This window comes from Coccinella septempunctata, chromosome 5, assembly GCF_907165205.1.
Source record: "Coccinella septempunctata chromosome 5, icCocSept1.1, whole genome shotgun sequence".
Taxonomy (NCBI): Eukaryota; Metazoa; Arthropoda; class Insecta; order Coleoptera; family Coccinellidae; genus Coccinella; species Coccinella septempunctata.
This window is the reverse complement of record NC_058193.1, coordinates 23,153,112-23,176,138: the sequence shown is the minus strand read 5'-3', so window position 1 is coordinate 23,176,138 and position 23,027 is coordinate 23,153,112. Positions and strand designations below refer to the sequence as shown.

The window sequence follows — 23,027 nt, the reverse complement described above, 5'->3', positions numbered from 1 at the left end:
CGTTGGGGCTTGGGATATCCGCATTTTTCTGAATATTTTGATATGTACTTGGACAATTTTTTATTCGATAATTTTAAATCTCTGCAGAAAAGGACTCAAGCAACAGTGTAAAATATTTTGGAAATAGATTGTGAAACTACCATTGAAATCGGCCTAAATTATGGCCTAAATTATTTACAAAATTTAGTTCAGATTTATCACCATTAGTTTGATGTCCGCCCAGTCTTTCCGACCAAAAAATGGTGTGAAAATACAATACCAATACCAAAAATAGCACTTTGACAACAAACAATTTTACAAGCACTGTTTCTAGTGTTACTTGTATAGGTACTTATTATCATTGATGAAGGTACTGATAATTTAATAATATCCTAGCTTCAATTTTTAAATCAGTGATGTGAATACAGTAATACCTGGACACATTTCCCTTCATTTTTATTATACAGAGCAAAGATTGTTCAACATCTTCACACTAATCGATACTAATTCTACAGAATATACCACATATATGGAAATTGAGACTGCAGAGATATTTGCAAATAACATAAGTATCTTATGGAAATATTCTGACTCATCCTGCATATAACGTCATTAGAAACCTGTTTTTATCCACCAAGAAATTAACCCCTTAATCATGTGGTAAAAACTGTTCTATTGTGTAATAAGGTGAAAATAATAATATATTGATTTTTTTATATTTCTTCAAAAATTTCTCAAATATTATTTGTATTTAATTCCTCAATTTTCTTCCTCTTTATTGATCACCCCTTTCCAACAAAACCATTTTCATAGCAGGAGGTTTTTGATTATAATATTCTAAACTTGATTCTAAATTTATATCAACAATCAATTAAAGTAAACAGACTTACCTAATGTGTGGTATTCCTACTCCTCCATTCAATATTTTGTATAATTTGCTTTCATACAATAACTGTGGATGTCTTGCTCTAATATTCTCTAATTTGGCAGCTACTTCCTAAAAGAAAATATAGATTGAGGAAGAATTGTTCCAGTTATTCAGTTCCTAAACATTGAGTTAATAATTGGAACACAAAACCCAAAACAAGAAACAGCAAAAACAATGAATGAATTTTCCAAAAAATTTCCGAATTCATCTGATGAAAAACTTTCCCCCAATTTCCTTTCCTGCAGAATATAGTTTCAGTTAATTGATGATCACCTCAAATTTCTTTGACTGACCATTGATGTTTTGATAGATATTAGTGTACTCACTGAATTGTTAATGTTTGTTTTACAAAAGTGACCAACAAAAATTTATCAATTATTTGTATAACAAAGTTAGGTTAAATAAATGCAATAGCAGTTATATTGCTTATTAATAAATCCAGAATACTAAAAATGGCAGAGTGCATGGTGATGAATCATCAGAACACAAAAATTAATAATCAGAAAAACATTAATGTATAACATGTCAAGGAAAAGAAATCACAATCTTGGCATGCATCACTGCAAAAATAATATCCAAACGGCTTTCATTCATCATATAAAATTCAGATACGTTGGTACTATGCAATGTAAAGTTTTCTAAGATGATGAAAAATTGGGAGGATGATTTGACTCATGGAAATTTGTAGGTACTGAAGTATTGTTTATGAATATTAATTTTGAGGAGAAGATTATCTCAAAGTATTGAATCTCCGGGATGTAAAGGGGGAATAAGAATGATGGAACGAAATTTCCCATCCAATTCTTCAATAACCCAAATATTTTTCCCCTAAATTATAAACATGCACACACTTAATCAAAAATTGCATGAAGGATAATTTCATCAAATATGCTTCTGACTTGAGCATATGTGTTGAGAGGAGAGAGAGTAAAGGAGTATATTTGTTATTGTGAAATATTTGTCACATTTCCATTAGCCCCATATTATTACAATTCCACAAATAACCTACTTTTGAAACATGTTGTAATTATTGTCGAATCGAAAATACGATTTTGGTCTAACTCCTCCACTCTCCATGGAATGCAATTTAGGTGAATTAAAAGAACATTGAATTTCCAGTTCGAAAAAATTGGTCATAAAAAAGTCGAGGAAACGGAGCAAGTCGTTCTGCCATTTGCCTTTGTTGTACAAGTAGGTGTTGCATAGAAATTATAATGAAAAATGAGAAGATTCGATTCCAACATAAGTAAATATTTATATGGTACCATAATATTGTGCTGTTATTTGATAAGGAAATATGGATATTTACCTCCCCGTTTGAGATATTGATGCCGAGGAATATGTCACCAAATGATCCACTGCCGATTTTACGAACTAGACGATACTTTCCACCAACTATCAAGTCTTTACTCCCATAAACCGCAGCCATGATTACAATTTATTAAATTGTCTTTTCACTAATTTTTTACACAATTTGGATAACCGAATATAAATATTTTTACACAATAACCATCACTTGTACTATCAGAATGCCGACATATTTCTGACTGATTCTGACGTCATGTTCCTAGCGCGACCTCTTTCGGGGATTCATTATAAGAATATAAATTCGGTGCAACGTATAAGAAACAAATTCCCTGCAGAATTTGGAAATTATGCCTTTATTGTTTACGAATACGTGAAACTGGACCAAAATCCTCAAAAGTTCATCAATAGTCCATATATGAAGACATTAAATTGTCAGTTATTGATTCTTTCGTGAAACTGTTGCTTCGCGACTGAAAAAAATAATAAATCACGGTAACCAACAAATAGGATAGACCAACCAGTGGCGGTCGCTATGATTGGAGATAAAGTAGAAATTAGGATATATTCCGAAATATTAAACAACGGCCCCAACAGGAAATACACTCGATTGAAATTGAAATAATAATTCATTGAATGTCGATCATACGAATAAATAAACCACATAGTTCATTATAGGTGCATTATAGGGCATTTTAATTCATATTAGTTTGAAACAGATTCTCCCTAATCGTTGGTTTAAAATTAACATAACTACACCAATGGTTTATGTGTTTATCGTTTGGGTTGGATTGGAGTACTTTAGATAGAATTATTAATTTTGAGGATACAAAGTCGAATGTTATTATAGTTATTTTTTCTATTATTATATAAGTATTTCAAAAGAGACTTTCAATAAATATTATCCTATTATTTCAGTGATTTTATTTTCTACTCGCCAGTGAAAAAACTTCGGATAACCTTCTCAAAAACACCAACTTTTACAACGCCAGAATATCATTTGAAAATTGCCGAAATAATGGTTCAGGATTTATTAGAAGAATGGAACGAATTGTCGACAGAATTCAAGGATTTAGAGGTTGAACAGCCATAATGTATTGAAGGGTATATCAAACATAATAATTTTTTTCAGGCTGTGAATAAAATATATACAGATAAGTTGGAAGAACTAGGAAGTTTCCAGAATAACGTACTGAAACAATTAACACATCAGAAATATCGCCTTGATCAAATTTCCAAAACATTGAAAGATTTGAAAAAGAAAGGAGGTGCAAAAGAACAAACTGAACAGTTGGAAAATGATATTTTGAAAAGGAAAATACAACTCCAAGGAATAGAACAAACATTACCAAAGAAGAATGGCATTTATTTAAGAATCATATTAGGAAATGTTAACGTTTCTATACTGAATAAGGAGGAAAAATTTAAGTACAAGGATGAATATGAAAAATTTAAACTAGTTTTGAGTATCATTTGTTTTATATTTTCACTATTGAATTTAATCATTATATATAGACCTTTGGAATTATGTCACTTATTTCTATTGGTCTGGTACTATTGTACATTAACAATTCGAGAAAGTATCCTTAAAGTTAATGGATCAAGAATTAAAGGTTGGTGGAGACTACATCATTTTGTATCTACAGTTGCAGCTGCTATTCTACTGATTTGGCCAGAAAATAAAGCATGGGGATTGTTCAGGTATCAATTTTTGATTTTCAATGGGTATATCAGTACGGTTCAGTATTTGCAATTTAGATATCAACAAGGAGTGTTATACAGGTTTGTTAATTGCATTGTTTTCTGTATGAAGATGAAATATATATGGTGATACCTCTTTTAGGTTGAAAGCCTTGGGAGAGAGACACAATATGGATATAACGGTAGAAGGTTTCCACTCTTGGATGTGGCGTGGCCTTGGTTTCCTATTTCCATTTTTATTCATTGGTTATTTCTTTCAACTTTATAATGCATATACTTTATATCAACTCAGTTTCTTACCATCTACAACTTGGCATGTTCCCGTTTTATCAGCATTTTTCCTATTTCTATTTATCGGAAACACTGTTACCACAATCATGGTTATTCCGAACAAAATTCAAGAAAAAATGAAATTACAGTACAACATAATGAGCCAGAGACTGAGTAGTCAATTCCTTATCAATGATGATACAGAAAGCGATTCCACCAAGCAGGATTGAATGGGTCAAGTTGTCCATGAAAATAATGTTATATTTATATCTAGTTACCCTTTATTTCAATATGATTAGCTTGAAGTATCATTTGAATAAATTATGTGAGAAGAGACGTTTTTTATTTCTAAACGAATTGTGGTACTGCGTAAATCATGCCCAAGTTGAAATCTGTGGAATTCTTTTGATACTCGGACAATCTATTTTGGAAATGAAACCTACTAAATGAAAACAACATTTATTTATAATCGAACATTACAAGATATTAACTAAATATATTTATAAGAACTAATATTGAAATGGAAGAGGTATACAACAATTAACCCCAAATTGACTATTAGGCCATATGTGCATATCGATCACTTTTCAGTGATTCTGATTAAACTAAATTCAATACATATTTGGTTGGTTATTTAAACCACAAAATTTTTTCATGACCTCTTGGAAATAAACAAACAACTTCAATAATAATATTAATTATTCCATGAAAGTCTATGAACTCACTGCTTCATATGAATCTTTTCGTGTTTCCTTAGCCTGCTTGCGAAATAAAAGGCTTTATTGCAAACAGAGCAAACAAATGGAGACTCGCACCCGGTATGCGTCTTTAAATGCTGGGAAAGATTTCCTTTGAGTGCAAACGTTTTCTCACAATAGTCGCATTTGAATAGCTTTAGTGCTGTATGAATGGTGAGTATGTGGGTTGTAAGGTGTGGTTTCTGCTTGAAAGTCTTGTGGCAGACCTGGCACTCGTGAGGTCTTTCATTGGTGTGTATCAATGAATGACTCTTCAAAGTTGTTGCATTGGTGAAGGCTTTACCGCAAATTCCGCATTTGAAAGGACAATTTCCATTATGATAATTCGTATGTAGTTCTAAAGACGTTTTAGTCTTCAGAATCTTTCCACAAATTTCACAGGTGAACGATTTTTGACTTTTCTCATGAACATTCTTCATATGACTGTAGAGAGTGGCTTTACAAGATAAAACCTTTCCGCACAGTTCACATTCGAAAGGTACACGCTGGGTCTTGTTGAAGTTCAACCCAAGGTGAAAACGTTCTACATGCTTCTTCAAAAATCCTGCGGTGGTGAATAATTTCCCACACTCTGTGCAGTGATGACTTCTGTTGTCCTCAACTACTTCGTGAAGTTTCTCATGTTCTTCTACTGAGGGTTCATCGGAAAAAACTGGAAATGAACATTGAGGTAAGCAATATTCAACAACCCCATCCAATGTAATGAAAAAGGTATTCTTAACTTCATAAGGAATAACCTACCTTTTGGACAAAACTGGCATTTATACAATGTCTCGCTTTGGGTATGCTTTTTAAGGTGACGCTCAAAATTGATTTGGAAGTTGAATCTGGCACCGCAAATTTCACATCCAAATGGTTTTTCAATGTCGTGATTTTTGAGATGTGTATCAAGTTTTGTTAAATTATTGAATTTCTCAAGGCACACATGACAGGTTAAATGGCTCTCTTTATTATCTTTGTAGTGTTGTCTCAGATCAGAAACAGAAATAAAAGCTGTTCGGCACACCTAAAAAATGAATTTGAAGCTGTTTCATATCTGTAAATCATCAAATGTTCGAAGTTTGTAATTTTTAATTCTGGAGATGAGGTAATAGAGCAAATAAAATGTAATAAGGAACTGAATAAGAAAGCCCTATTGGTGATGGAAGATTGCTTCCTAATTCATTTTATTTCCTGTATAAACCCACCCTTATAAAAATAAAATACACAGAGTTATAAAATATGTTATAACAAATACCTGACATCCCAAGTTGCCCTTCTTATCCTTGGTAACCTTGATAATTTTAGTCTTCATGTGGTTTTTGATATGACTTTGCAAAATTTGTTTATTGTCACATTTCTTGAAGCAATACGGACATTTGTACATCGTGGGGCGAGTATGTCCAGTGTCCATACAATGCTTGATCAAAGACGAATAACTGTGAAAAGCTTGGTAGCAAATAATGCAACATCTCTGAGCGTGTCCAAGTGTTTGAGCATGATTATTCAACTCTCTGGACGTGAAAAAACCCTCGTGACAAACACGACAGACGTGGATTTTTTCTTTTTGCTTGGTCTCAACGGAAGACTGAAAATGAAGCAATTACGAATAAGCAATGGATATGTACCAATGAGTTTTGGAGTCGAAACCTCCGTTTGAGGAAGCATTCAGGTTCTCAATAGTAATTCAGTATCGTATATGGTGGTGACAAATTCAATGTTCAGCACCGCCAAACTATAGAAGATTATAAATGTTAATCAAATTAATTAAGATGCATAACATCCGCAGATAATGAAATCAACGAATGTTACGATCTAAATCGAACTAACAAACTACCATCGCTCGAAGTATTACCAGAAATTTCATTTCGTCGACAAAGAGTAGATGCTGACCATGGTTTCGGTCTTATTTGACCTCGTCAGAGCAACAAAACTCATTCGTCAACGAAATGCTATGAATTGCCGGCTCCTTTTATTCCATATCAGTAGCGGGTATGGTGTATAAATACATCGTACCGACACCTGACAGAGAAACGGGAACCAACCCAATTCAATTTCCTAACTCTCAGAGCGAAGATAGCAGTATGCATCCATATGCTAGTTTGTTAGTTCGATTTAGATCGTAACATTCGTTGATTTCATTATCTGCGGATGTTATGCATCTGAATTAATTTGATTTTTATTTACCTGCCTTACTATGAAGGCGTGATCCATTTCTTATTATAAATGTTGCTTTTAGAAAAAAAAGGTCCTTCGAAATGATGCCTCTCAATTTCGGAAATTTTCATGAAAAAAATAAATTTTCATCTGTTATAGTTTAGGTTCAGGAGATTATCGAATGGTATAAGTTTCAGGAATATAGTTTTTCATAGATGTGATAAATTTTAGAGGAGATTTAGAACCATAATAGTATCAATAGTGATTAACTTACTTCATCGACATAATTCACATCTTCATCGATAAATTCTATCGTCTGGTATCCTTCATGTTCTCCTTCCTGAGCATCTCCTTCGACATAGGTATTACCATCGGCAAAATGAACCGGATTCAGAACTTTCACATTGTGTAAGATGTTGTTCATATCCTCATATTGTTCAGACTGAGAAGGATCTATTGCAAAAAACTCTATATGTCAATACACAATGTATTGACAATGATTTCACTTTAGTTTACATCCATAATTTGTTCAATATTGAATAAAATATTCAAGAAATCAGTAAAAAAACAAGATCATGCCACTGATGATAAAATATTATTCTTAATTAAGTATTCAAACCCCAAATCTTTTTGATATTACTGGCTGACTAATAAACAGATTCATTGAATAAATAAAAAAAAAGAGTTAATTCTATTGATTCACTTTTTGGTAATGCTTTTCAGTTTTCCAGAATAAAATTAATATTCTGATGCATAACGCTGTACATTATATTAGTGAGTTTAACGCCGATATGGCTATGAGAAATAATGAAAGTAATTGGACTAGCAGAAATTTACATTTAGGGTATACCATGGAGAATAACAGAAGAAAAACAGATTGAGAATACTTACGATTGCTTCCTTCGCCTTCAGGCACTTCCTGCAACCAAAATTCCTGTTCTTCACCATCGCCATTCTGTTTAATATATTTAACTTCCATTCCAGCATTTTCCAACTGCATTTGTTCATGTAAGAGATAATCATCATCCTGGTTTTCAATTTCCACTTTGACATGACTCATGGTTGGCATATGCTGAAACAAATTACTTCAGTGTAACAGCTGGCCTGTAAAGATTCGTAGTCACATGAATAACACTAGGCCTTAAAAACTAGTCATTGATTTGTATTAATACAAAAATGAAAGTACCGAAAAGTTTTCATTCACGTTCCAAATAGATGCCTTATTAAATATCCCTTAATTGAAAATATTAAGTTCTAATACAATTTTCTTCAAAGTTTATGGTGTTAACAAGTAGAGATCGAGCAAGGGAGTGTATTCATACATATCACCAGAAAAGCATTTTCACCATCATACAGGCTGTTTCAAGCAAAGAGTCCATAAGAAGGATCTAGAGAACCAAATGAGATTTTTTTCTGAAAATCAGTGGATCATAGTTTTCCTCAAATTTGTCATTGAGATAAGAAGTCTCAAATGAATTGTTATAACTTCTCTAAAATTTTCAAATTTAGGTGTAGTGTGTAAAATATCATTCGATAGATTTTTGTACCCATCAAATGGTCTATTGAAATACAAGGTGTTATATTTGATACAAATTAACTGCTTTCCTACAGTTGGAAATATTTTCATATTTCTAAACACCTATCTTGGTACTTATTTATCAATTCAAATACTCTTCCACACCATGTATGAATACAGTAAACAAAACAAAAACATTAAAAATTTCAGACCTTCCCTAAAGTTCTCGAAATTGTTTAAATGAGACCAAACATCCAATAATTCGGATCTCTAGAATATAAATTTATACTATAGACTTGTCCTCTACAACAGTCAACTATGAGTTACTTGAAAACAACTAATTGGTGAAGATATTCTCAAGACCTACTGTCTTCCATGTAGATTGAAGAGGTAGCTTTTCTAGTGAAAGCGTTTACCAGTGTTGGAGAAGGATCCCTTTTTTCTGCTAAGCTTTACACCACTTAAAAGTTTATATAATGTGAGTTATAACTTACTTGTTCTGTATGTCCACTAAGCTGCTGAGTAGACGCAAGTTGCTGCTTATCATGGTGGTAAGTGTGGTCTTTGGAAACATTGCCATTTTTTTTGGTTTTCACTCTATCAACCACTCTTGCAATTGAAAGGAGTGCTTGCTGGGTTTTTATAACCTTTTCTTTGAAAATATATGCTGCTATCAAACTTTGCAAGCAAGTTTGACATATATTCTTTGGGAAAATGTCGTTTTTGGAAATCTGAAATGTTCGGTATGAATTCTTTGCATCGTCCAAGACTTCCAGCAATAATAAATTGGGTTATGAAAAGAATGTGTATTTTATCACATGGTTTAAAATCGAGATCAGTAAAGATTATGCAAGTTAAGTAACCCATGACTAGGCAAGTTCTAAATGATTATACTTCAATTTATTGACTTTCCTTGATTACCAAAAATCAAATAAAGTGACCTTGCTGTGAAAACAAATGAAGTAGAACAATTGTGTGAAAATTTTATACAATTAAAATTTTCTATATTTTGTAAACAAAGATTTTGCCCATCTAGTATCAAATTAACTTCTACTCTTTGGTTTGATGGTTCGTCCTATTTGTGTTAAAAAATTCTTCCAACATAGAGTTGAATGTCGATGAATTGAGCGGCAAATCAAAAATACGAATCAACTTACACATCTAACATGTGTATAGAAAATGATTTAAAAAGTAGGTGGAATATAAATGAAATTATTCCTTACGTAGTGGTAACTTACTCTTTGATTTGTGCATACTGATAAGAGTTTCGCTAAAGGCTCGTTCTCAAAATAAGTTTTGAAAAGGTCATAAGAAGCAACTTCCATGCAGCATCGGCATATATTCGTGAAATCTTGAGCAATTTCTGTTGAATTCATGCTTGGCGTCCTTTCCAATATTAGTGGAAGATCAATTTGCAAATAGTTCAACACAAAATTCCGATTTCAATTTGAATTAGTTTGTATCACCGAATATTATTAATTTAAACACAGATTTTTTTGCTAACACAGATTATAGAATTTACCACAGAGAAACTTGTGTTCACAGCACCCATATAGAAATGGCCGTTTCTTTCTATGAACAGATATGGCGTCAGTAACTTCCTTCTCGATTGGTCGATGGTTTACAGCAGACTTGGAAACCGCAATGTTGCCATGTTTAAAATTCTCTATGCGCATTATGAAGTAAGGAAGAATAACTAAAGCGATTCGCAAATTAGGCAACGTTGACAGACCTAAAGCAGATGCTTGCGCAGCAACATTGATTTCAACCCCACCATTTAAAATGACGCAGCGCAACGTACACACAACACAGATTACCCATCTTCTTGCTTCCTAAAACCCACCAAACACCAGGTGGTCTAGAATTAACTCAGTTGATATATAATTAAAACAAAATATTTTTTCCATGACTTCATAAATTTTTATATGGAATTCCATTGGTAAAACTAGTGTTGCACTAGATTAGGATATTTTGAAATTATTGTACTCAGTTTAAATATGCGCACTAGATTAACTAATGTAATTTGATATAGGACATTCCTATAGAAAATTAGCCTTGAATCTTTTGGAATTATTGTAGTGAGTTCAATATATATATATATATATATATATATATATACCGATACTGATATTTTTTCCATGACCACACATACTCATGAATTTTATATCGAATGCTAAGGGTAAAACTAGAGTTGTACTATATAGATTAGAATACTTTGAAATTATCGCACTGTAATACACTCAAAATTCGCACGATTTTAACTAAAGGAATTTGTTATATGGAATTCCATTGGTAAAATTAGCTGTGTTAGATATTTTTTAATTATTATAGAGAGTTCGAATATTATTTATTGGCTATCATAAGGAATTCTCCAATAGACATGCAGGTTCACTTACGCTCTCATCGTATGAAAAAATTTCTTATTACTGATACTGATAGTTGAAATTTTTTTCGATTTAATAATTTCCTTCATAAATTTATTGAAAGTTTGGGATGTTTTTTAGTTTGTAATAAAAAAATTTCTATAATTTCAAATGAAAATTTATTTTCTATAATTTCAAATGGAAATTTATTGAGAACATTATTTCAAAATTTGACTTTGGAACTTGAATTTTGAAAAGAAGTCGAAATTGAAGTTAAAATTGAGTTTGAGGAATGAATAGGTCAATGTTAATGCAAATCATCTTTGAGTTATTATTCTTCAATGAAAACAGAAACCCTCTTAATAAAAGTGTTGACTTTATATAGGAGGAATGTCCACTTCTCAGACTTCTCGATATTTTACAAAATCGCAATGATTTTCGCAGCTGAATTGTTACACCGTTGATGGCACAGATTACTTTGTAATCTGATGGCATGATATCAGTAGTTTACGAAATATTGAACAACATAATGTTAAAATGATTGATTGAACTATGTACCCAATTTATTCAGAGGGAAATTGATCTTTGATTCATTTGGATCGATCTCAGTGACAGTGACATCGTACTGTAGCGTAGAAAAACCGAAAGATAAACCAAGGTGAAGTTTTCTAAACGAGTGATTCTCAGATCGATAATTATCAATTAGAGCAGTCATCGCATCTATAATTTCTAGGCATCATTCTATAAAATATTTATAACAAAAAATTATGACCCATTTTTTCGAAATTTCGATGGTGGAATCAAAACTTCTCTTTGGTGGAATCACAGATAAAAACGAGTTTTCTGTGGTTTAGAATTCTTCTGAATCTGAACATGAAAGAAGCGGCAATCAATTAATTAATTTAACTAAATTTGAGCAAAAGAATTCACTTTTTTTCACGCTTACAGTTTATATTATAAATCTCCAAAATGTCTTTAATTAGTAGAAATCTGCCACGATTATTTGTTCAGGTAAAAATAATTTCTTTTGTTTTTTTTTTGTATCAAATAGGCTTTTCTAAAGGTGATACTCTTCAATATTATATTACAGACTAGCCAAATAGCTGCTTCCAGGAATATACATGGAAATATTATTGCTAATCATCCTAAAGTAAGTTTTTTGAGTTACAAAGGATCATTGCATGTTTATCCAGGTTATAGGTATATTATATAATTTTGATTGAATTATCTGCTGTAATTGATTATCATGAAATATTGTCAGACATGTGATTTCTTTTGATTTCAAATAGAATGAATTCCATTAATTGAGGAAAGATGTATGATAATAATTAATATTAATCATAGTCAATAAAGAAGAAACAGTGGTCCTGGTTTTTTGTTACAGTTTTATTTATTCTATAAAACAATAGAGCAATCTGAATATTGATTATTTTAATCAAATTTACTCATAAATTTTTATTGGAATCCAGAAATCATTCAATTTTCATCTACCCTCATTGTGTGAAGCAAGGGTATCTGTTTTACAATCATAACAACATTATTAAACTGAATGCTTGATTTATTTGTTTGATAATTATGATATAGATCACTGAAACCGATGGAACAAAAATAAAATGCACTCTAATTCCTGGAGATGGGGTTGGACCAGAATTGATGGCTTCAGTTGATAAGCTTTTCAAAGCTGCTGGAGTTCCCATAGTTTTCGAATCCTACTTTTTCTCAGAAGTAAATCCAACATTGAGTATGGACCTAGATGTTGTTGCTTCATCCATTGAAAGGAACAGAGTGTGCCTCAAAGGAATTTTAGCTTCCCCTGATTTTGGCCATATTGGGGAACTTCAAACTCTAAATATGAAACTTAGGAATGCTCTTGATCTATATGCAAATGTTGTGCATATCAAATCACTACCAGGTAATACCTATATTCGATCTCATCGAAGAAAAATATGAGGAGATTCTCTTGACTTCCAAAATGTAATTTTATACTGAGAAACGCCTATCTGAAGATACACCAAATAGACATTTTAATCAATTAATAAAAAATAATTAAAACTTAAACTTCCATAAAATTTCAATAATTGAGAAAAATTGTTATCCTCACATTATAGTTTTTTTCATTAATTAAATTGACACTAATGGCCGTATGCACCGTTTGATTGAACGAAGCTTAAGCTCTAAAACGACGTTTAAGCATAGAATCCCTATGGAAAAAAAGGGTGTTTATGGAATTAATCTCGTTTAATGAAACAGTGCATATGGCCATAAGTAAATGCATCAGAATCAATAACTATTTTCATTCACAACTGATGGTGTTATTGATGTCTAAAATTAGTGGTTAAATGGTGTTGGCTATAAAAACTGAATATCCTTGCAGGTGTGAAGACCAGACATGATAATATTGATTGTGTTATAATTCGCGAGCAAACAGAGGGAGAATACTCTGCACTAGAACATGAAAGTGCTAAAGGTGTTGTAGAATGTCTGAAGATTGTAACAGCCAAGAAGTCGCAAAGAATTGCAAAATTTGCTTTCGACTATGCTGTAAAGAATAATAGGAAGAAGGTCACTGCTGTCCATAAGGCTAACATTATGAAACTGGGAGATGGTTTGTTCCTTCGAAGCTGTGAAGAAGTGAGTGTTTTTTAAAAATTACTTTTCCATTTGTGGAGAATGGAAAAATATTTCAGCTTCATTTTGATTAACAATATCTCCACAACAGGGAAATACAATTTTTGCTTACAAATGATTTATATGGGGTTACATGATGATTTTTTCAGTTAACAAAATATCTTGATTTTCTTTTTAGATCGCAAAACTTTACCCCACAATTGAGTTTGAAAAGATGATTGTTGACAATTGTACTATGCAGATAGTATCAAACCCAAGTCAATTCGATGTTATGGTAACACCGAATCTTTATGGTAACATTGTAGATAATGTTTGTTCTGGATTAGTTGGTGGTGCAGGAGTTGTAGCTGGTTCTTCCTACTCTGCAAAATGTGTTGTTTTCGAGCCCGTAAGTACTATAAATGAACTGATACAATGAAAGTACTTATAAATCATTCTAAACTAGGGAGCAAGACATACCTTTTCTGAAGCAGTTGGTAAAAATGTTGCCAATCCAACAGCAATGCTGTTATGTGCTGCTAAGCTCCTCAACCATGTAAATTTACCAGCTTATGGACAAATGATAAGAGATGCTATAAACAAGGTTTTGATTGATGGAAAAGTTCGCACCAAAGATCTTGGAGGACAGGCTAGTACCCAGGAGTTCACTTTTGCTGTTATAAATAATTTGAAAATACCTACAAGTTCATATGCGTAAAACCAAACTTTTTTTTTCAAGACTTCCTGATATAAATTTCAGTTTTGGAGGAGAAAAATGTTTTTCCAAAATTGGAATTTAAGTTGATTTTAATCAGTATAATAAGTGTGATTCTCATTTTATTTATTTTAATCTGTAAGGAGTAATAAAATGTACAATAAATTGACTAATTTTATAACAGAATACCAAAATCTTTGTTTTGTTGGTGCATTATATGAATAGAAAAAACAAATTTTTTTTTTGAGAATATTTAGTAGAAAATCAGAACGAGACGATGCAACCATCTCATCTGCCCTTAAGGAAGCAGTTATTACATTCAAGGTGGAGAAAATTACAAACTCCTCCAATTCTCTAGGTCAAATCAATTCTTCCTGGACAGTCTAGGCTTTAAGCTGCATTCGTAATCAGTTCGCGGACTGAAGTGCACGAAATTTACCATTCGCAATAAACTTCGGACAAAATATTCAAATGAATTAACCATGTGACTGACCAAGACATAAGCATTAGCAATATTAGCATCATCCATAGTTGTCAAGAAATTCCTTGCCGAAGTGATAGTTTACAACTTCCAAGTTGTCTTTAAATTAACAGAAATATATTCTTCCTGGGAAATTGACAAGCATAATTGTAGAAATGTATATTGTATAATTTATTCAAACAATAATTTGGAATAAATTTCATATGAACTATTGATTATACCCCAAGAAAGAAACGATCTTGCACCATTCATGAATCCCCCACGGTAAAAATGTCTTAATTTTTTCTCATTAGAATAAACATCCTTGAATGCCTTAAGGGGTGAAAAATGTTTAGTACCAACCTCTTTTTGCAATTCTAATTTGAGAACAGTCAGTGGGTAGAATATGGTCGATAGAAAAGCACCAATTATACCTCCATGGATAAACCGAAAAACATTTTGGAAAAAAGGGGATTCAAGGGATTCTGAAATGTAATAATCACTTTCATGTTTCAATGTGAAAAAACATATATTTCCCAATACGTTCCTGAAGAAAATCAAACTGAATCCCCTATAATATTCTTTGAATCCATATTCTCTGTTCAAGTTTATCATCACATCCAACATATTTTTATATTTTTTGTTGAATTTCTTATTTATTAAAATACTTTGCATTCTTTCAAAGGGCATGATTGTAGACTCCATTGTGCCTGAAGCCAGTCCACTCAAGAATCTAGCATGTTTCACATTTTTCCTTGTTAAATAGTTGAAGAGATTGTTGTAGAAACCAAACATACATGATATTGAGAGGGACTTCTGACATAGGGGAGGCAAGATTCCTCTATAAATCCATCGTATGTGCCATCCATTTACTATATGTTTACTTGCTAATGTTATATTTTCATGATTAATAACTTGGAGTGCACTTATTTTCTGAATGGGGTATGTTAAAATTATATTCGTTGCAGCAGCTGCCCATCCACATATAAATTCTTTCTCATCAACCAGAGGATTTTTCTTCATATACAAAATACATGTCAGGTTGACATTGTTACTATTTTTATGTTTTACGAGATGTCATCCGAAGCAACGAAAATGATTTTTTTAATCTAGTTCTTTGTTTCACTAGGTAACCCTGAGTGCATATTATAAACACACTACAATGTTTTATAGAAAGATTTAGATTATACCTTGACACAGATGTTACAAAAATAATATCAGGAAATGTAGTAGGTATACATATAAATATCCATTATAGTACTTAGTGACATCTATTGGCCTTATTCAAAAGAACAGAATTAATTTCCCGCATTATGAAATATTTCATTTTTCCTATTTTTTTATAATAATGGGACTATAGACAATTCCAACAAATAATAAAAAAATGGAACAAAGTCACAAATTAGATGATTTTTTTAGGAAATATGCAAGTTTTGTTTATATTTGCAATCAATTGATGAAAATCAAGAAATCAATATACTCTATCAACATATATTTTTATAATAATTGAATATATTGCACATAAAGTAACAATTATCCATTGTATAAAACTTATAAAAATGTAAAAGACGCCACATATAAATAAAAATATCACAAGGGAATTGCAATATTGGTCTATAAACTTACTTGATTACCTCTCCATGTAATTTCTCAAATTTTTTAAGAATATATCCTTTACATGCCCACAGTTTGTATTTTTCCTTTCCTCCAAGTAAGTCTCAAGTGTCTGAAGAAATATTTGTTTGGAATCAGTACCTAAATTGAACTGCAAATACAATGGTTTCAGTGAGATCAAGTTTTGAATTTCAGGTTTCAGTTCCCAAATTACCTCTTCTACTGCTTGGTATATTGCTTTAAATACTGGTTGTTTATCAGAGTGGAAAAATCCTCTGGATCCATGCAGTACAGCAACTCCTTCTTTTTCTGCTGGTTTGCACACACTATTATACATGCAGTGATCTGGCCGAAAGTTATATCGACAAGAATAAATATATAACTTGTCTGAAAAAAAAATTCAGTGTGTCCTTTCATTTTGATAGATGATATCACAGAAATTGAGCAGGACATCATTTATCACTCAGAATATTTTGGCATAAAATTTCAAAATCCTTTATCAAATGGCACCTATGGACATTTGGTACATATGGCCACAAAGGCAAAAAGAACTGATATGTCATCATCTCGCTATCATAACAGGAGTTGTCTGGATTTATCCTCTAACAAAAATCAGTCTCCGGCAAATGTTATCTGGACAAAGTGCAAAGAAAGTAACATTTTATACTCTACATGAAGGACTGTTTATAATGTATAGAGGAGTTTTACCCCAAATCATTCAAAGATGTTCATCAATTACTGCAACTTACATAGTACATCAAAATATTAATATGACATTTCAGCAGTATCCGAAATTCAGAGCAAAATTATATGCAGGGTCATTCTTAGGAACACTGGATTCTCTTTTAATGCCTTTTGAAAGGGTGCAAGTGATTTTAGCAGATAAACATTACAACCAAACATATAAGAATACATGGCACTGTTTTCATTCACTACTGATTCATCATGGTTTCAAAGAACTATACAGAGGCTTTGAAGTTGTATATTTGAGAAATATATTCGGCAGTATTATATTTTTATCTCTATTATTGAAAAAAGAGGAGATATTGGTGAGTGTGCCTCAAAATATTGAATCACAATTGTTCATTACTTGTTAACTACTGCCTACTGAATATTTTGTCTACAACATCACTTAACATGCTTGGACAATCTTTATCTGGCAGGAGGCAGTCCTCAGTATGGGGAAAACCATTTGCCTATATGCTCCCATTATAGGGAAGGTACGGCTAGTGAGAGAATTGGGAATCAGAGCCTGAGTCTCTCTGACCAAATACATCCCATCAGCAAAAAAAAACAGCATCAAGAAAAAATTCACTACCATACTAACTAGAAAGTTAGATTGGGAAAGGAGACGACCCCCAAAAAACTCCACATAAATAATGGTATACATATGGTTCTGAAACCACAACAGGGGCTGGCACCAAATGCCTACTATCGCCAGGCTAGTTAGAAATATTTGTAATGGAAAGATGAGTGAAAATGAACCTAGCAAGAAAAGGTGAATTAGCGACACATTCTGATTGTCAACTGCGATCAAAGCACTGAGCTCTCATGTCATCAGTTATGAGATGATACGGGAGTGCGAAAAAATGCAAGGAAATAGGCAATAATAACTAGGTATGTTTAGTCTTGGTTCTCGGTCACTCGGGAATCAAAGAAAATGAAGAGGCCAGCAGACAAGCGCAAACTCGCTTTCCATTGGCCTGGAATCTATCTATGTATAGAAAAAGGTACTAACAAGAGAGAGGAACAGGAAATAACCAGAAGAAAAACACTCTGGCAAAATCTTTCAATGCTGGATCATTCCAGAAGGCACCTTTGGAAGTCCAACATTGTGAGATCGAAGAAGTTTCTAGATCTTAGCAAGAATATGCTACACCTCCTCACTCGATTCCTTATAGGGCATTGCCCCCGCAGGAACGACCTGATGAGAATGGGTCTAGCAGAAACTGAAGAGTGTAGATTCTGTGGGGAGGAAGTAGAAACCGCAGATCAGCTGGTGACAGAATGCCCCGCATTTTTTTTGCGTTGCCTTTTCGCTCCTATAGAATGTCTAATGCCAAAATATTTTTTACAAGGAATCACCACTTAAATTTTTTTGCAACTCATAATTTACACCCTGTATATTGATTTTTCATAATTCACTTCAAACAGATCTAATAGTTCAAACTGAAAAATGTTCAAATCGATCACCTCAAATTTTCTCATTCACAAACATTTCAGAATTGACCAAATTCATTTTATATCTCTTGTGTTTGGGTCATTGTGAAATATTCAGATTTCCATTTAAAATTTTTTTTTTGCTATATCACGAAAAAGCTCTTGTAATGAAGTTTCCTTTTCAATATGTTCTATACTTTACTGTATCAATTAGTCAATTTTTTTTGTCTGTTTCAGAACCAAGATAAAAGAAAGTATGGACCTGCTGTCATAATGTCAGCATCCAGAGTTGTCTTAGATTCTCTACAAGGTACTGTGGTCTCAACCATTATGCATCCCCTTAATGTACTTAGAGTATATCTCCATAGCCAAGTTGGAGAAAGACACACCCACTTCCATATTGCTTTAAAGCAACTCTATAAAGAAAAAGGCATGTACTTCTTTTTTAATGGCTTATACATTAATATGGTCAGATCATGGATGTCTTGGGTTGTTATAGCATTCTCAAATGAAATGTACAAACAGATTTATATGCATTACATAAAACCCAAAATAAAAAAATGATTATGAAACTATGCTCATGTTAAAAATAAGCATATATTTTTTTTGCATTATCTGTGTGTGTGAGTCCATTCATACGGTCGACAATTTGATGCAATGGCTCTACAATAACCACATAATTTATCACCACCAATTGACTTGGATTTATCCAAGTCTTCTGAGCTGTTATCCTGATTAATAATGTAGTAGAATTTACCATAAAATGAGAGTGCACTTTTTCTGTCTCAACTAGGTACTGGTATGGCAACATATAATGCCACTAATATTGTGAATCAATTACCGAGTTCAATTGAGTTTGGAAAGTGATTTATCCCACAATAGACAATTACAAACTGAAATGAGTGAAAGAAAATGGAAAAAAAAAGATTGCAGATAAATAGTGTTCACAACTCGTGCGTAATGTTTCTTTCCCGCACGCAACTGCCGTTGACTGAACGATGTGAAGAGCACTAGTTGGGAAAATAAATCTTTTCATGCCAAATTTTACCAGCGGAAATGTTGACCAAAAGTGCTATTTCGATGTGAATACAAAGGAAAAATATAATATTCTGAAATCAATATCCATTTCATATCATACTTTTCAATCAAGAACAACATAAGATGTTTACCTGGATGATAATGAAAAATGATATTTATTATATCTTGATCACCCCAAGTTATTTTCAGTTTGAACTTCTTATATATTGGAACAACATATTCCTTCCACCGAAATTTCCTCATTTTTGTTAAATTCATAAGCATAACACCTGAATTCACACCTGGAGAAGAAATTTTTAGTAATCAGCAGAGAATCATTGTGAACTATCTTACCTAATTTCCCATAGTAAGGATGTTTAGCAAATCTATTGTACCAAGCTACATTGGGCTCCTCATGTTCAGGAGCTAGTGCAGCCATTTGACTAGAATTCATTTTATAGAAATGATCCCAAACATCTTCAACAGGTGTGAGGAACAATGTATCAGTATCCATGTATAATACTGAATCAACATCTTTCAAAACTTCCTACAAAATAATTATTTAACATTTGAGAAAACCATTATAACATATGCGTAACTGGTAAAAATAATCTCTGAGAAGCACACAGTTTGAATAATTTTTTCCATTCCTCAACTTCAACAACTGGGAATGTCAAAGGAACTACCCGATAACTGAAACGATTTTTGGTAGCAGTCTTCCATTGTTCCAACTGAAAAAAAATAATATTTGCTGCAATTCGCAAAAAATTGAACTTCACTTTACTTTCTCTTTGAACCTATCAATCAAGTGGTCATCTGAGACAACTAAAAAACTCAAATGTATCTTTGTGAACATTAGAGCTGATTTCAACATTGTCATAGTTTCTTCAAAGCGGTCACCACAGGCGACAACTGCTACAACAACATCATGCCTGAAAAGTGAAATTTTCCAATAACAGCAAAAAATATGTTACCACTACCTTTTGAAAATCACAGGTTCGGTCACTACTACTTCATAATCGCCATCATTTTCTGCACCAAGACTCCACAGCAAACAAAGAAATAGTAAAATAAATACTGCAAGGCAGACAAAAAATAGTTTGAGGAAAGTTTTTAACTTTAATTGATCGCTCTTTTTGATTCTCATCTTAAGGAAATTGTGTAATTACATTATGGAAATGAAACACATATCAAATGAAACCCTTGTTTTCTAGGATTTTTGTGTAATAATTGGAAACATGAATTACTAGTTTTATTTAATCAAAATTCAAAACTAGTGTATTATTTTTTAACATAACATAACCAAAGAATAACACTTTGACATAACCAGAAAATCACTGCGTTGGAAATTGGAACTACTTATGATGGGTAAAGAGACCTACCCAACAACTCACAATAGAACTACTTTGGATAGACGTCAAAGATCTAAAGAAGAACAAGAGATACACCAAAGAGGAGTATCTGTGGTCTTTTTGACAAAACAAAACACTGGACTCTGTGATATAACCTAAGATCAATAAACACTAAACACTAATAAAAAATGTTCAAATATTTAAAAAATATTAATTTTCATGGAATGATGTTTGGTGCTTTTTTCCCCTTCTCATCCACAAATGATTTCGATAAAGTCGATATTGGGCTAGACACATTGAAAGAAAATTCCTCTGATGGATGGACAAGATTGCGTAAAATGTTTCAGATCGAGTAAGATATTGAAAAAATTATCGGATTATGCAGCATTTTTGGGAGGAACTAGGGCTAAGAATTGTTTTGCTACGAGGTCAGATGAGACCGAAACCATAGTCAACATCTACACTTCTTCAATGGGTTGTGCTTTCTGACAGGGTCCAAACGATGGCAAAATTGGCTGATTCAGACCGTAACACTTGTTGATATTTATATCAGCCGGTGATATGCGTTTGAATTAATTCTTATTATTACTCTTAACACTCCAGTACTCGCGCGGGGTACTACAATACCCCAGGCTCCACGTATTGCTTATGTATCTATCGGACGCGCGAGTACTGGAGTGTTAAGAAGCTTTGGTAGAAGCTTTTGTTATCAGAAATATTACAGTCTGAAATTAAATAAACATTTTACGATATAACTTTCATTCCAGCGAATTTGGAGAAGTTAGTGATGAAGTTACTATAATTGGTCAAACAGCTATGATAAGTAGTTTTGTGGGCTTAGTTTATGGTGGTGTTATGAACAGTAGCACTGCTTACACAGATTTCTTGAGGCAAAATACTGCTTCTACATTTACTTCTCATTTTGAAGCAAAAGTAGGTGAGACCCTCTTCATGATGTCGTGTAATATTAATATTGTTGCACGTTTTATTTCAGAGAAAACTTCAAGATGCTGTCACTAAAAGTTTTGCTAAAGGTGCTTGGAAATGGGGTTGGAGAATCTGCTTTTTTTCAACATCTTTTGTGTATGTGAAATTTTTTTCAGGATGATAAACTTATAACGGTTTTGAATTACAGAGGACTTTCTACTACCATTTCAGTTTATAGAGGAGAAAGTGGTATTTGTGAATATGCTCTAGGAGGAGCTATCACAGGTGCTTTATATAAATGGCAAATGGGACCAAGAGGTTGGATTGTTGGAGGTGCACTTGGTATGAAACGTTTAGATTTTGGATCACTTGTTTTTGTTTTGTTGTAACCAATTTACAAATATAAAATCTAATCATATTTTTTATAGGTGGAATATTAGGTCTTTTCTCAGGGTCACTTTCTTATGGATTGTTGAAACTTTCTGGCAAGTCAATGAGTGAGCTGAGGAAATATCAAGCTGGAATAGGTGATTATAGAAGAGATTTGATAAGAGAAGGAATGAAACGAAAAGAAGAAGATGAAGACCATCTACTTTTGATGGTTAAACCTTCAGGAGGAACGGAAAAATAAAATATTAATTAAAACCCTGTAATTTAAAATAAACTTTGTAAATATTTACCACCGTTTAGTAATTGTTTTTATCACTTTCACCCTTATGATGTAGCCAGAATTCAATTTGTATTTTTATGGGATTACATAGGTGCTAATCTAATCCAATAAGAATTTGTTTGTCTGTGATCTCTAGATTCTCAATTCAGTCATGGCGTGAAAACTCATGGAATTGTGAATGAGACCCGAATACTCTGCAGTACTCATCCTTTTTCCTGTTTGTATGATTCACCTGGCGACTGTTAAAGCTATGATTCGAAGATAGGCGTTTTCAGTGTGTTTTTATTCAAAGTTTTATCAACTGGTAGTGCCATTTAGATTGCTCAAGAGTCACATATTCGTTATATTCTGCTTTTTGCAGGGGACCATGGTTTATTTTACGTTATTGTACTACAGGGCGCAAAATTAGATTCAACTTATTTAGAACACACAGATTCAATGCAGGAAACTTGAAAAATCTTTCTTCTTTTGAGAAAATTTCCTGCCCTTGCGTGAACCAAAACAGGCAGTAACAATCCAACCGAAACCCCTTCAAATCCGTCAGACTGA

General features: G+C 32.6%; 8 protein-coding genes across 12 annotated transcripts in view; 4 read left to right on the top strand and 4 right to left on the bottom strand.

Annotated features, from left to right (window-relative positions):
- Positions 1-2,664, bottom strand: part of LOC123313350 (casein kinase I) — a 47,901-nt gene extending 45,237 nt beyond the window's left edge. For 2 of the 4 annotated variants that reach the window (XM_044898207.1, XM_044898208.1), the window contains exons 1-2: positions 2,217-2,664; positions 870-976 (exon numbers count right to left, since the gene is read on the bottom strand). In XM_044898207.1, the coding sequence (XP_044754142.1) occupies positions 870-976; positions 2,217-2,336 (227 nt within the window). In that variant the 5' untranslated portion in view covers positions 2,337-2,664. The remainder of the gene's footprint in view (positions 1-869; positions 977-2,216) is intronic. The other 2 variants (XM_044898210.1, XM_044898209.1) reach the window with 2 other exon arrangements.
- A 244-nt stretch (positions 2,665-2,908) lies between these two features.
- LOC123313349 (transmembrane protein 120 homolog) lies at positions 2,909-4,517 on the top strand. Its single transcript, XM_044898206.1, has 4 exons — positions 2,909-3,052; positions 3,131-3,290; positions 3,345-3,994; positions 4,056-4,517. The coding sequence occupies exons 2-4, from the start codon at positions 3,231-3,233 to the stop codon at positions 4,411-4,413; spliced, it is 1,068 nt and encodes a 355-aa protein (XP_044754141.1). The 5' UTR covers positions 2,909-3,052; positions 3,131-3,230; the 3' UTR covers positions 4,414-4,517.
- A 109-nt stretch (positions 4,518-4,626) lies between these two features.
- Positions 4,627-10,183, bottom strand: LOC123313346 (zinc finger protein 431-like). Of its 2 annotated transcripts, none has more exons than XM_044898202.1 (7): positions 9,832-10,183; positions 9,088-9,324; positions 7,969-8,149; positions 7,352-7,545; positions 6,179-6,508; positions 5,683-5,947; positions 4,627-5,593 (listed from the first exon to the last, which is right to left on the bottom strand). In XM_044898202.1, exons 1-7 carry the CDS (start codon positions 9,967-9,969, stop codon positions 4,905-4,907), a joined length of 2,034 nt encoding a protein of 677 aa, XP_044754137.1. In that variant the 5' UTR covers positions 9,970-10,183; the 3' UTR covers positions 4,627-4,904. The 2 variants fall into 2 exon arrangements, with proteins under 2 accessions (XP_044754137.1, XP_044754138.1); XM_044898203.1 differs by having other exon boundaries at positions 7,352-7,530.
- Positions 10,184-11,584: 1,401 nt separating this feature from the next.
- On the top strand, positions 11,585-14,464 carry LOC123313347 (isocitrate dehydrogenase [NAD] subunit beta, mitochondrial). Its single transcript, XM_044898204.1, has 6 exons — positions 11,585-11,967; positions 12,047-12,106; positions 12,541-12,868; positions 13,331-13,587; positions 13,763-13,972; positions 14,030-14,464. Exons 1-6 carry the CDS (start codon positions 11,926-11,928, stop codon positions 14,279-14,281), a joined length of 1,149 nt encoding a protein of 382 aa, XP_044754139.1. The 5' UTR covers positions 11,585-11,925; the 3' UTR covers positions 14,282-14,464.
- On the bottom strand, positions 14,384-15,918 carry LOC123313354 (mitochondrial nicotinamide adenine dinucleotide transporter SLC25A51-like). The gene is made up of 2 exons (XM_044898213.1): positions 15,900-15,918; positions 14,384-15,854 (listed from the first exon to the last, which is right to left on the bottom strand). Exon 2 carries the CDS (start codon positions 15,759-15,761, stop codon positions 14,931-14,933), a length of 831 nt encoding a protein of 276 aa, XP_044754148.1. The 5' UTR covers positions 15,762-15,854; positions 15,900-15,918; the 3' UTR covers positions 14,384-14,930.
- Positions 15,919-16,215: 297 nt separating this feature from the next.
- Positions 16,216-20,854, bottom strand: LOC123313348 (glucoside xylosyltransferase 1). Its single transcript, XM_044898205.1, has 7 exons — positions 20,510-20,854; positions 20,314-20,461; positions 20,129-20,260; positions 19,884-20,076; positions 19,682-19,831; positions 16,567-16,739; positions 16,216-16,503 (listed from the first exon to the last, which is right to left on the bottom strand). Exons 1-7 carry the CDS (start codon positions 20,674-20,676, stop codon positions 16,369-16,371), a joined length of 1,098 nt encoding a protein of 365 aa, XP_044754140.1. The 5' UTR covers positions 20,677-20,854; the 3' UTR covers positions 16,216-16,368.
- Positions 16,747-19,669, top strand: LOC123313352 (mitochondrial nicotinamide adenine dinucleotide transporter SLC25A51-like). The gene is made up of 2 exons (XM_044898211.1): positions 16,747-17,401; positions 18,750-19,669. The coding sequence occupies exons 1-2, from the start codon at positions 16,856-16,858 to the stop codon at positions 19,074-19,076; spliced, it is 873 nt and encodes a 290-aa protein (XP_044754146.1). The 5' UTR covers positions 16,747-16,855; the 3' UTR covers positions 19,077-19,669.
- A 169-nt stretch (positions 20,855-21,023) lies between the features above and the next one.
- On the top strand, positions 21,024-22,497 carry LOC123313436 (RPII140-upstream gene protein). The gene is made up of 5 exons (XM_044898321.1): positions 21,024-21,233; positions 21,649-21,814; positions 21,876-21,964; positions 22,017-22,150; positions 22,237-22,497. The coding sequence occupies exons 1-5, from the start codon at positions 21,070-21,072 to the stop codon at positions 22,437-22,439; spliced, it is 756 nt and encodes a 251-aa protein (XP_044754256.1). The 5' UTR covers positions 21,024-21,069; the 3' UTR covers positions 22,440-22,497.
- Positions 22,498-23,027: the final 530 nt, after the last annotated feature.